The sequence below is a fragment of the Nyctereutes procyonoides genome, unplaced genomic scaffold (assembly GCF_905146905.1).
Source record: "Nyctereutes procyonoides isolate TBG_1078 unplaced genomic scaffold, NYPRO_anot_genome, whole genome shotgun sequence".
Lineage (NCBI taxonomy): Eukaryota > Metazoa > Chordata > Mammalia > Carnivora > Canidae > Nyctereutes > Nyctereutes procyonoides.
In genome coordinates, this window is record NW_026575151.1 from 9,023,660 (window position 1) to 9,037,992 (window position 14,333).

A 14,333-nucleotide genomic window follows, 5' to 3' on the forward strand; every position below is an offset into this window, starting at 1 on the left:
TGAAATATTTCTATTTTAAATTCAAATTTTTTAAGATTGGAGTGTTATTTTAAATAATGAACATATTGTGTGACAGGCTTTTAGAATTTTCTGTATATTTAGTTCATGTTTGAGACCTTTCCTATGACAAGTAAAATAAAATATGAAATTTTTTCTTTTATCTAATTATATAAACAGTCGTGTATCTGTAGACTTTGAGCTCTGTGCTTTGATGACCCGGCCAAAGTACAGTCCCTCTGGCCTGGGGCACATGAAGAAGTGATGTATGGTTGGATGGCAGGAAAGAAGTAGGTGGCTTCATTAGCAGGTGGCAAGAACAGACTCAGGTTTTAACACTTTGAAGCCATCCTTACCCAAAGAGAGTGCGATTCTGTTTCTTGTTCAAGTCTGACCTGGAGTTCATTTTAATCTAGAAAAGGAAAAATATTGGGTCTAGTGGAAGAGGAAATGGAAGAGGAAGAGGTAATTTCCCACAGAGCTTCCCAACCTCTGAGTATGGTCTGAAGTTCTGTATCTTTTAGACTTCCTGTTTAATGGGCTTTGAGATGTTTAAGAGGAATAGTGCATTTGGACATCCCAGAGCATCCCTCTGCTTTCCTAATTTTACCTCATCTTCATAACAACACTATCTGACAGTTTTATAATCCCTGATTCACAGATGACAGAATTGGGGCAGAGAGGTTCAGTCCTTGTTTTACTAATTGTCCCATTTGACTCTTGTCTGTGGACTCTAAAGCCATGTTCTTTTCACTGAGTCACATTTTAAGTTTTACCTGCACTTTAAATAAAATTCCTTTTATAACCTGCTTCATGAGGAGAGGCAAAATGATATTTTCTTCCACAATAAATTACTATAAATATGTTAGATTCTGATAGATAAGCGATTGTTTGAGAAGATTGAGAGTTAATCACTGTCAAAATAGTTAATATATCATCTTATAGCTAAATAGCAAACATTTAAATGCCAATCAAGATATTTGATCAGTTAGCTTGTTTTCCTAGCATTTTATTTTACTCTCTAACATGTAGTGACTGCTCCTTTTATATAGAGTCCTGAGCAGTAAGTTGAATACACTTCCTTTAGTGACAGGCCATAGACTATGAATAGTCCCAAATGCATGACTTCTGGTGAGTTATAAATATGTATGCAACAGAAAATGAAACTGGGATTAGCAATGTCAAGAAACTGTTAAAGAACTCTATAGGGAGTTTCAGAGAATAAAGAAAATACAACACATGACAGTTCTAAGAAAGAAATGAGTAAGTAATTTTCTTTACATTCCCATACCTTAATACCTGAGAGTAGAGAAGAACAAAGAAGCTTCTTTCCTGCTGATATTTTCCCAAGGATAGAATTTGGGGAAGTTTCTTTCTCTTTCTTTCTTTTTCTTCCTTTCTTTTTCTGGGGACAGAAATGAGGGGAGGGTAAGTTTCTGTGGTATGTGGGAATGACTGTTAGGCTTCAGTTCAAGTATCTTGGTTACTACCGGAAAACACTTTGTTTAAAAAATAAAATAATGCCTTTTTTACATGGCAATAGATGATATCTTCCCTGAATTTCCCTAGAGGGCCCAAGATAGAGAGTTGGAAATAAAGCAATGTCTTCATTGTTACTAGTAGGCTGAATGCTATGAAGAAATTCATTCTGTGCACCTTGACACTTTCAAGTTATCTCTCTCTCTCTCTCTCTTTTTTTTACAGCAGGGATTAAAATGTTATTTCTCTTTTTACTTCTAGATGAATTTCAAATTGTTTTGACTGGAAGAGGATTCAACTTGGGCAGTCGAAATGGGAGTGTTCTCTGTACCTACACTGTAAATGAAACCTACACAAAGAGTAGGTTCCCCAAGTGTTTCCTCCCCAAGTGTTCAAGTGTTTCCTCCTTTTTTTTTTCAATTGAAATCGACCATGCTATATTTTTAATCAAAGGAGAAAGAAATGAAGTCCAGTGGTAGTACAAATAGTAATAATATTTTTGTTATGTAATGATTACAACCTTTGTTTATTATAACTTAAGAAATGCTGAACCCTATCCTAGGAAGCCTCATTTTACAAATAATGGTTCCAATGATCTGTAAGAGTAAAATAATTTGTCCGTGGCAATATAGCCAGGAAAGGGCCAACCTGAAAGTTGAACCCAGTTTTCCTGACTATACTCTGTGTGGACCACATCAACTGCTTGATTTAATTGCTTCTTTCTCTAGATTTATTTATTATTACTCTTGCCTAAAAATCTAACTCTCTTGGACTATTCTACTGCTTGTTGCTTTATTTTATTCTCACTCATTTTCTTTATCTAATTTCCCAATAACTTGCCAATCAGCTCCTGGACATAAGCTTTTTGTCTTACAGATATTTTATATATTTTATATATTTAGATATTTCACATATTTTGATCTTCAATGCCTGCTCAGCACTGTTTATTGATAGTTACCATATTTATGTAATTATGTTTTATTTTTCCTAATGTGTCTTTCAAAAAAGCAGATGAATATAATGTTTTAATCTTCATTCTGAGAAAAACTCCTTAAACAGATCTTAATATTCTGAGCATTTTGGATCTCTTTTAAGACATTTTTCTTCATCAATGATTGTAGTGGCTTCTAAAATTTTAATCTGTAATGCAGATGCTATAACTCTATGAACTCTGGTAGAATTATTTTTTGAAAGATTCATGTACAATTTTGCTGTTTTCCTGATGGTGCTAAATACTCCAATAGCGCAGCTTTGCCTATGTACACAGCAACTGTTCAGTGTGTGTTTGTTGAATTAACGTGGTAAGGATCTCAGCATGGTAAATGTCATAATTATTTCTTCTCTTTCCTGTTAGGATCATCATTTTGGTGAGGCAAGACAATAATATTTGTAACAAACTCTTCATAGTAGATTCCACAATTGAAGAGGACAAAATAATTTTATTTTTATTCACTAGTCATCTGAATCTAAGAGTTAGCTTTATGAGACTCCTTCTGAGTACATATTTGATTATAGTATGAACATATTTTTTCCTTCACTACATAAGATTAAGTTTATTAAAGTAAATCCCCCCCCCCAAAAAAATAAAGTAAATCCCCAAACAAATAAGTGGAGTCAGATTGTATTTTCATCCCTTACATTCTAGGATTATCCATTTGATTATGGAACTTTTCTGAATATTTATAGTCCAAATTTTTTCTAATTTATTATTAAAATAGGATAATTTAAGCATTTAGTTTTATTTATTTATTTATTTATTTATTTATTTATTTATTTATTTATTTATTTATTATACCACTATCTTATTAAACTCTTGAAGTAAATTCATTCTCCTTTGGATATTCATCTATTCTCCATTATTTTTTATTTTTTTAATTTTGTTTATTCATGAGAGACAGAGAGAGAGAGAGAGACAGAGAGAGAGAAAGAGAGGCAGAGACACAGGCAAAGGGAGAACCAGGCTCTCCATGCAGGGAGCCCGATGCGGGACTCGATCCCAGGACTCCAGGATCACGCCCTGGGCCAATGGCAGGTGCTAAACCGCTGAGCCACCCAGGCTGCCCTCTCCATTATTTTTAAATTCTGCTTTTAAAATATATCATTCATCCTTCAAAGACTAAGATATTTGAAAAATGGAGGTGGAAAAGATGATAATTTTATAGTATCTACAAATATCCATGAATTTAGTCTAATAAAATATCATAACTTCTAACATACCAATATTGCATATCAATGAGGCATATGATCTCTATTTTTTCATTTTCTTTTCCTTCTCTTTTTAGTTGAAAGACTATTTAGTTCTTCTTGGTAATATATCTAATGTTCCACTGTTGAACCCTGATTACCATTATGTTTTTCATACTGTTGATAAAACTGTGTGAGATATGTAAAGTTCTATATTAATTCAGTTGCGTTTTATTTTCTAGGTGTGAATCCAGTAAGTGTGGAGCTGAATTCTATGCTTTGTCCTGCACCTGCCCTGAATAAAGTTGGAGAGTAAGCACTTCATTAACTTTTTGAAAACATGTTAGCTGTATAAATTATTAGGAAATGATGACAAATATACATTAATTATATACTACCTCTTTTTTTTTGATGTACAAAATGAACATGAAAATAGAAAGCTCAAGGCAAACCACTCTGGTTAGTACTTTATTTATAATATGCTTTTAGTAGGTTGAAAATGCTAAAGTCTGCTTTATCTGGTTTCTTAAATATTGATTAAAAGGTCCTATAAATATTTATCTGGATGGGTATGAGAACTATTGTTAGAGCCTTTAAATATTCAGAACTACAGTCATTATTTTGAACTTGAGAGTATTACATTTACACATACACATTTACACACACACACACGAGTTCCAAAGTGAGATTTTGACTAATTACTATGGTAGTTAAATATCAAGATAAAAGAAGAAAAGGAACATGGCTCAGTAAGGCATACCTTGGACTAGGAAATATTTGTGCTTTAATTTGTATCCAGGTCTTGTTAAGGTCTATTTTCTCATGTTTGTTAGTCTGGCAATAAACCATAATGATAGCTGGTTAAAATAAGGGATGTTTAGTTTGGATGAAGAGCTTTTGTTTAAATCACCTAAACACCGATAATTTCACTAGTCATTTAGTATTTCCATTTGTGATTTTCATTTTACCCTATTATGAGGGAAATGATTGCAGACAGTTCAGATGTTCCCTAGTCCAACAGTAGTGATTACAATATGTTTAGGATAATAAATAAGTTACAGGATTACTTTATATTGATCACACATATCCAGCAGAAGAAAAGAAAGTATACAGAGTTTATTAGCTTCTCCTAGTTTTTCTAGGAGTTTCTAGTTTCTGTCCTTGGCAGGAATGGTTTTGTTAAGATAATTCATTTATGTCACCCCCTCCACTTAAAATCCTTGATAATGGGTTCCCTATTCCCCTCAGAGCGAAAATCTAAATATTGCAATGTTCTAGGAGGTTCTGTAGGATCTGGCCCCCCTCACAACTTCCTTTTGCCCTTTCTGTTATGGTCACACTGATCTCTCTGCTGTTCTTTACAACTTTGGCACTTTTACACTTGTTCCCTATGCTTGAAATGCTTTGCTCCTCATTCACTCTCACTTTCTTCAGGCCTTGTTCAAATGTCACCTTGGGAAACCCTTCCTGATCACCCTATTTAATTGGTACAGTCTTCTCCCTCTGAAGTTTGGCACTCCCTCTTCCCTTTTCATGGTTAATTTTTTTCTCCCAAACATTTATTTGTTTGTTCTTATATCTCTTTTCCTTCTAGGATAAATTTTGTTTTGTTTCTTGCTCTGTCTGTAACACCTAACACAATACTTGACACACAACAGATTCATAAATGTTTGTTAGATGAGAAGATGTCTGCATTTTTCTCAAATATTTTGAATTACTAGTTATATAAGAAGCAAAAAGACTACCTGTGATTGCTGGGGGGTCAGGGGCTTATATCAGGTAGGAGATAAATGACCAGAATCTTACTGGGGTGCATGTCACTTAAGAGAACAGGAAACTGTCTTGGCTTTTTAATAATAGTGATTGGTTAAGGAAGACAGTTTACTTTCTTCTCCAAAGTAGTTATAAAATGCAGTATGCCTGTTCTGTCCCAGACACTGAATTTGTTTTGCCTTTCGACACTCTTATTTTGAAGAGGCTACTCTAGAAACTACTGATATTCTTCAGTGATTTGTAGATTGGCTAAATATGCAGGAGGCATGATTTTAAAAAATCATATAGAACATAATAAATATGAGACATGAGAAGTTGTCATTGGTTTGGCTTTTGATATTAATATTTCACCTACAAGCAAGCTGAGGATTTTGAGGGAAGGAGATCTGTCTAAAATAATAATTTTTGCTCTTCCTTCCTTTCTTCTTTCTTTCTTTCTTTCTTTCTTTCTTTCTTTCTTTCTTTCTTCTTTCTTTCCTTTCTTCTTTCTTTCTTTCTCTTTCTTTCTTCTTTCTTTCTTTCTTTCTTCTTTCTTTCTTTCTTTCTTCTTTCTTTCTCTTTCTTTCTTTCTTTCTTTCTTTTTCTTTCTTTCTTTCTTTCTTTCTTTCTTTCTTTCTTTCTTTCTTTCTTTCTTTCTTTCCTTCCTTCCTTCCTTCCTTCCTTCCTTCCTTCCTTCCTTCCTTCCTTTCATTTTCTTTCTTTCTTTTTGGTATCAAGGACATGATACCACTGAGGCAAAGCATGAGAAGGTTTTATTTGTTAATGTATTGGGCATTACAATGATTGGGGACATCATTATTGTTCTAAGTATGTTGTGAGTAATTTGGACCTTTCCTTTGCCTTGACTTTTATTCAGATACTTTTGTAGGTGATGAGCTCTCTTATGAGCTTGGATTAAAATCAACACAACGGAAACAGTTTAGCCTTGTAAGGTGACTGATGCTTAATATGTTTGCCTAATTAGCTTTTGGCTAAGAATTCAAGCCCATTAAGTAGCTAGTTAGTCTAGGTTTCAAACAAACACATCTGGCCCAACAATGAATGAAGGTTTTTCCTGTGTGAGGGTGACAGATGTGGTGATGGTTCCCCCTGTTCTCTCACTTAAATAATTAACAACACCCCAGTGAAGTAACCCTAGATAGACAGCCTCAAAGCCAGATGCATAGTCTCAGAGCTGGATCTGTGGACATATGCCTCATCTCATTAGCCTGCTCTATTAGTTCCTTTCTCTTCTTTATGTTACTTCCTGAATTCCATTGTGTTTGAGGATTATTCTTTTAAAAACCTAAAGGTTCCTGAATTTTTTTTAAGATTTTTATTTATTCATGGGAGACACACACACACACACACACACACACACACAGAGAGAGAGAGAGAGAGAGAGAGAGAGAGAGAGAGAGAGAGACAGGCAAAGGGAGAAGCAGGCTCCATGCAGGGAGCCCGATGTGAGACTTGATCCCGGGACTCCAGGATTATGCCCTGGGCTGAAGGCAGGCGCTCAAACGCTGAGCCACCCAGGTGTCCCAGGTTCCTGAATTTTAATTTGTAAGAAGGTTAATGTGAAATTGCTTTACTTGGAGATGGGCAGCTAGGACAATAGATTTGCATTTGGAAATTGATCTTGTGGAGTGAACGAAGATTAAAGCTATCTGGGTAGATCTTATCCAGGTGTATCATTGGTTAGCATTGTTGAAATGGGTCTTTGAAGTACTTTCTTTAAGAGAGATCTCTGTTTATCAAATTTCTTTATTTAATGTAGATTTCCAGGTTGAGATGGATGGGTTTTTTTGTTTGTTTTGTTTTGTTTTTGTTTTTTTTTTTTAGGATTTTATGTATTTATTTGAGAGAGAGAGAGAGAGATCAGGAGAGAGAGTGGGAGAGGGAGAGAGCATGAGCAGGGGAGAGGGAGAGGAAGGGGCAGAGGGGGGAGTGATAAGCAGACTCCCTGCTGAACTGGGGGCACAGGTGGAGGCAGAGGCAGAGTCAAGGTTCCATCCCAGGACCCTGGATCATGACCTGAGCCAAAGGAAGAAGTTTCACCAACTGAGCCATCCAGGCGCCACTAAGGTAGATGGATTCTTAGTACTTAAACAGGAAGAATGCAAAGGTGGTAGTAATGAAGTCATTCTTTTGTATTTCTTTCGTTGGATGCAATTTAATTTTAAAATGTCATATGATTAAACATATTATCTTATCAAGAAAAATCTATAGATAGTTTGGGAGTTTATTTCCACCAGTGGCTCATTTGTACCGACATGTCTTAAGTTTGAATAGGAAGGACTCTGTGAAGTTCTTCACCTCCTTCCTTGGCAGGGCTTTTACCTCATGGTGTGATGTGCAGGTGTCACCAGTGCTTGCAGTACAGGCTCATCCTCTGACCCCTGTTTAGTGAGACATCAACAATAGCACAGCTGCTCTGCAATAGTTGAGATCTCAAACCTGTAATTTGGCAAGAAGAACAGAGCAAATTGGGTAAATATACATAAACACATTGTGAAGGAAGAAAAACAGAACAGAATGAACCAGAGCCTTATCCTACAGCTTGTTTGATAGAGATGATTTAAGGAGGCATATGGTATAGTTAAATGTGCTTTCAAAAACATTGGCCAGAGTCTTCTGGCAAATATGAAATAAATATCTAAATCAGATGAAACTGATAGTATTAGTTTTCCTAAAAGGCAATGTGGGAAGAACTTGACAGAGTGTTTTGAGTAAGAAGTGGTGGGACATTAGTATATGTGGAAAATTTTAAGCATGTGATATTGAAGGGTCATTCAAATGAATGGTGTGGCAGACTTGGGGTTAGAGCCTGACTTGGTAATAGAATCTTTTTATTTTCTTTTTCAACGTTGTTATTTTTTTTTCAATACAACTATTTTGCCTGGAATGAAATCTATTCATTCTGCTTCTCTTTCTTGGTTTGACAAATTCTGCTGTTAGCACAAATGAACACTTCTTTTCAAAAATATACCTATGTATGTATGTATATACAATCTCTAATAACATTGTTTTAGTAGCAGATGATATAATAATCCCTTATTCTCTCTTCTGTTCCTTATGAGGAATGAGACTTGATTTATTTATTTTTACCATGGATACTAGGAGATTAGTTATATCTTTACTTTGAATATAAACATCAAAATCTTGTGAGAGATCTAATCTAATCTAAACCTTTGTAAGGCTGAGTTTCTTTATTTCTCACCCCCCCCCCAATGGTAGAACATTTGTCTCTTCTTTCACGATGTACTGCTTTCTAATTATACCTATAATTGTGATCAGTTCACCTAATCTGTATTGCATCTCTATCCCAAGTATTAGATTTGGTTCTGGAAATTGTCTTTTAAGAGAAACAACAGTCAATTTGGGCACATCAAAGGATGGCTCACAAGATGTTGCCTAGAATGGAAATATTAAATAGAGCATAATTTGAAATACTGAAAAATATATGATTCAAGGGTGACACATCAGCTGTCTGCAAACATCAGCTCTGTCATCTGAAAGACAGATTTGATTTATTCTTTATTGCTCCCAGGAAAGGAGAAGGAAAGAGTGGAAGGTAAAGGGAAGCACATTTCAGCTCAATGTAAAGAAGAACTTTCTAACAACTAGAATTATTTAGAGAGTGTTTTGGTAACCAGAAGTGTTCAAAGAGGAATAGATATATGATGAGACAGAGGATATCCTTAAATATGTATTTAAATTCTCTTATATACTGCTTCTAAGTGTTATATTATCAATTTTTTTGATATTACTAAGGCATTTGACATTTTTGATGAAAAGCACTAAAAATTGAGTGATCATTTCAAAGTATATTTTTATTATTTTATTATAATAGGCAAAAACAGTTAAAGGGAGTTATTTTTGGTGTAATACTGAAAAATTTGATGTGTAGCACATCTCTGAAGATGGCTTTTTTTCCCTTTTGAAATCTAGCAGTCTTCACATATATTAGTTTACACATATATTGAAATATCTAAAAAAGAAGTTATTTTAATTCAAGAATCCTTTAAAGAAAGTATCCTTAGACAAAACATTAATTTACATATATGCTCATCACTAGAAGTGAAATCTGTAAACTATTTTTAAATATAAAGACCTATTTTTTCAACTCATAATCTTTATTATGGACAAAAGTAACTTTTAAAAAGCTCTGCAGAGTATTTAATAGTAGCACTCAATTTCAAAATACCGTAAGTCACTGAAATTCTAATAACTTAGAAGTAGTTGCCAGCTGAATTTTCAGTATGTGCAAATTGGAGGTAAATTATTTATTACTTCTAGCAAATGTCTTTCACAATTTTATTTAATTTTCTCAACTTTTTAATGGATCATAAAATGGCAATCTTTTATCGGATACACATAAAGTCAGTAGTAAATGAATACCTTGCAAATAAGCTACTATGGATCTAAAGTCAGCCATATTTCATGGTGTATGAAATTTCTTAGTTCAAAGTAGCTCTGACATATGGCCCTGAGCTAGTTTATTTGGGAACTCCGCTACATCTTTAAATATTAAATAAACTCACTGTGACCATTAGGACTTACTGAATTTTATTTACTTACTTATATATCACAATACTATTTAATAATTTTTCATGTGGAACGAATTTAGTTTTATCACTGTTGAGGACCAACTGACATTAAAATGCACTTCAAACAATCTTTTTGTTATGGTAATTTGTTTAAGTTTTTTCTATCCCTCTACTTTTTTTTTTCTTAAGTGAACTCTAGGCCCAATGTGGGGTTCGAACTTATGACTCTGAGATCAGGAGTCAGTGCAATATGAACTGAGCTAGCCAGGCATGCCTACCCTTCTACTCTGGAAAATATTCTAAGTTTGGAACAAAGAGTGGATTAAGATATTTGTAAGCCATTCTAAGCAATGTAGAACCAATTTACAGAAAAGGATGTTGGAAGTTGTCAGTTCTCAGCCTTCTTTACCCTGATCACCCCTGCATGATGCACCCTGGGCCAGTCCTGTCTCAGAAGTTCTCCCTTTGTCTTTCAGGACTTTATACTTTCACCTCCTTGGCTGCAGCTTCTCAGATGTCACTGTAGGCTCCTCTTCTTAGAGTCCCTTAACTCAGTTATCATTATGGATCTTCGCTAAGGCTTTCTTTTCATGATGATGAGCTCCAAATCTCCAGACAGGATCTTTTCCTTAGCTCTCAACCCATGATCCAAAAGTACACCATCCAAAAACAACAACAACAACAACAACAACAACAAAAGTCCACCATCCACATGTCTGCTGACTCACTGGGATTTTTAATGGGCACATTCAACCTGAAATTCCCAAGTACAACTTATACTCCTTCTCCTGTGTTTTCTATGCAACCCACCTCACAATAAGACAGGAATTTTGATCATCTTTAATGATTTCTTTCCTCCTCCTCTTACATATCCAATAAATATCTGGTCATTTTTATTCTGACTCCTTTTTTTAATTAATTAATTGATTTATTTTTATTTATGATAGTCACACACAGAGAGAGAGAGAGAGGGAGAGACACAGGCAGAGGGAGAAGCAGGCCCCATGCACCGGGAGCCCGATGTGGGATTCGATCCTGGTCTCCAGGATCGCGCCCTGGGCCAAAGGCAAGCGCTAAACCACTGCGCCACCCAGGGATCCCTATTCTGACTCCTTAATATCTCCCAGTCTTCATTTTCACACCACTCTTATTGCCACTATTTCAGTTCAGTCTGACTTTGGTTCTTATTTGAAATACACCTAGATATTCATATTTGGTCTTTCTACTGTAGAATTTACTCTTCCAATCCATGCTCTGCCCTGTAAAAAGAATATTTGTAAAACACATAGTTTAAGAACTCTTAAGACTACTTCCAAATGTTTAAAAGATGGCATCCTGGGTTTTTCATGATCCTTCTCTACTCTCCTTTCTAGCCTCAGGCCACATATTCTCAGTTTCACACTCTGTGTTACTGCCATGTTGAATGGTTTTTAGTTCCTTGACTGCTTTGTGCCTTTCTTACCTCCCAGCCGGTCAAATAGCACTCCTTCCTCTTGGATACCTTTCTAATCCCAGTTCCTCATTAGTTCCTCATCATTCATCTTTGAGTGACTTCCTGCAGGAAAGGAAACCTTGGTTGATGTGCCTCTGGCAAAGCCGAACCAGCCACACCTAAGCAGGAGGGGAGTGGCAGAGGGAGAAGGAGAGGTAGACTCGCTGCTGAGCAGGGAGCCCCATTTGGGGCTGGATCCCAGGACCCTGAAACTATGACCTGAGCTGAAAGCAGACACTTAACTGACTGAGCCACCCAGGTGCCCCCTCTCTATAATTTTTATATTACAGTGAGTAGAAGTTTGTTAAGCCAAGAAGCATTAGGTAATGATTTTATTGCTGCTTTATATTCTTCCGTGTTATCTGTATTATTTTTTCAGCTTGGGTCTAAGAGATTTTATATAAAAAGTATCTTGTTATTCTAAATAATCTGTTAGAAAAATAGTCAGGTGTTACAATAATGTGAGAATACCTGCTGTGTTCTAGCCACTAAGTTGGCTATTTTATGCTTATTATTTTATCAAGCTCACCTCCCCCAAATAACTCTGACATAGGTAAAATTATTCCCATTTTACAGATTGAGGAATGGAAGTTTGAAAGTGCAGTGACTAGGCTTCGAACCCAGAATTCCTAATTCCTCAACTCCTGGCCTAGATCTTTCCCCTTTTATAATTTTAATTGATTCTGAGGATAAATAAAAATGAACTCTACCCTCACTTCTCACTTCTGTATGGAATTAAGTAAAACCAGCAATGACTTTCATACATTTTTATCCATAGTAAAGTCTCTATAACTGAGAGTGTGGGTTTTACTGTTAGTAATACACTAACCAGAAGTAGAAGTTATGTAGGAATGAGAAATCTGTAGATACTAACAAAACTGACATGAAATATGATGGAAAACATTACATACATGTGTTGGAGTTTTAGGGTAATGAAAGATCAGGGTATTAGGTTTGGGTTAGAGGGTGGGGTGGGTTTATCAATCTGTGTGCCAGCAAAGGAGCAGCATAACTTTGGGCAAATGGTATCATTCATGGCAGTGCCGGTATCATACCAATAATTTCAAAAATGTTTTTCTAAAGAAATGAAAAAGTTTAAAAGCAGAAGTAACTTTAATAGTGTATTTTTCATGTTAACTTAGCATTTGGTGAATGCCCTCCTAGTTAACCATGAGCAATATATGAATATAACAAAAATCTGGAGGAACGTCACTCAGCTCTTGCCAATGAGAGAAATTTAAATGTAAGACTCTAATGTATTTATCAAGGATTAAGGAATTATGGGGTAGAAATAAAAGCACTTTGACTACAGAGTCAGAGAAGTTCAATGTTTGGCAAGTTACCTTCATAAGCTTGGGTTTCTTCACTTGGAAAGTGGAAAAAAATGCTGCTGTCCAGCACAGTGGGTCACTTGAAGGTTAAATGAAAAGATGAACGCAGTGTGCCTGGCTCATAGTAGGGACTTGATAAATGCGGTCACGGTCAGTGCTGTTGTTGATGCCCATGTTCTGCTCTCAAGAAGGTGAAGATAATATTGTTTCAGTTGAGGACACATGTCCAAAGAATCATCAGATGACTTTCCATATCTGTGGAGATTCAACTCAGTTTTATGTGACATTAGCTACATCATACTGGGCTGAGATTTAGGGATAGTGCACAGTTGTTTTGGTTGCCTGCAAGATCTTGTCAGGAAAGAGTGAATTTGTTGTAAGATACATCTTCTGTTCTTATTCCACTTAGATAAGCATTTGTTTTTTTTTTCTTTTTTTTTTCAGTCTGGAAGCATTAATATTTTTAATGTTTCCTTCATTAATTAGAGAAAAGGTTTATTTCTGGTGAATTCTAAGTGCCAGATTTTAAACAACTTCAGTCTATATCTACTGAACCCATGAAAGCTGAATCAGTAAGATTACTTGCAACAATCATACATTATTGTGAATCAGATTATCTTCCCCCAAACTAAAACCATGCCTACCATGTCATATGCTTTCTGGTACATGTTTTAAAAATAGAGGAATTGGAAACCAGGAGAGATTATTTTTGGATTCAACTATGCTTTGTCTTCAAAAAAAATAAAACAAAACAAGGGACTCAGTTCTGCAGAATAAGCAAATTGGGTTCAAATTTTCTTTCTTAAATAAACCACTTGGCATTCTGTAGTGAACTAGTTCAAAATTTCAAACAAGTTGATGTAAACATCTTAAGTTCTCATTTGTTTCTGGATATAGCTAAACTTGTTTTTAATATTTTGGAGGGAATAATTTACAAGAAATATTTTTAATAGGAGTATTTGTGAGTTTTGAAGAAGAGTTCAACTCCAAGTTTGCTAGGAGTATCTTTCGTGGTGGCTCTGTCCTGTATGAATCCAAACTACATATCACGTTGAGCAAAGAAACACATTAAAGACTTTGATTTCAGCAAGCCTGTATGGTTTGATGGGAAGACTTCAAAATTAGTTAGAGCCCTATGTAGCTTTACCAGTTTAGGCAAGGTATTTAGCATTTCTGAGCATTCTGTACCCCATCTGCACAACTGTGAAACTGCTCCTTACTTTAAGGGCTATTGTGTGGATTAAATGAGATAACATCCATAAAATGCTGAGGGTGGTGTCTGGCACATAGCAGGGACTAAATAATATACTTTACCTCCCCTTTCTGGCATCATAATTGAAAATTTTATCCGTGGTTTGAGATTGCTTCTCTTTTGTCATAATTCTCTGTATCTAGTAGTATTTGGCTTTTAATTCAAGAGATAGGGAGGAAATCTTCTAAATATAACAAAATTTACTAATTCAGAGTAATCAGTAATTTACTAATTCAGTAATTCAGTAATAGCTAAAGTATCTTAGCTATTAATTCTTGGAATTTAGAATATTT

General features: G+C 35.2%; 1 protein-coding gene across 1 annotated transcript in view; it reads left to right on the forward strand.

Moving 5' to 3' along the window:
* ANTXR2 (ANTXR cell adhesion molecule 2) overlaps window positions 1-14,333 on the forward strand; it is a 156,736-nt gene that overhangs the window by 44,277 nt on the left and 98,126 nt on the right. The window contains exons 9-10 of the mRNA XM_055313078.1: window positions 1,738-1,836; window positions 3,903-3,972. Coding sequence (XP_055169053.1) covers window positions 1,738-1,836; window positions 3,903-3,972 — 169 coding nt within the window. The remainder of the gene's footprint in view (window positions 1-1,737; window positions 1,837-3,902; window positions 3,973-14,333) is intronic.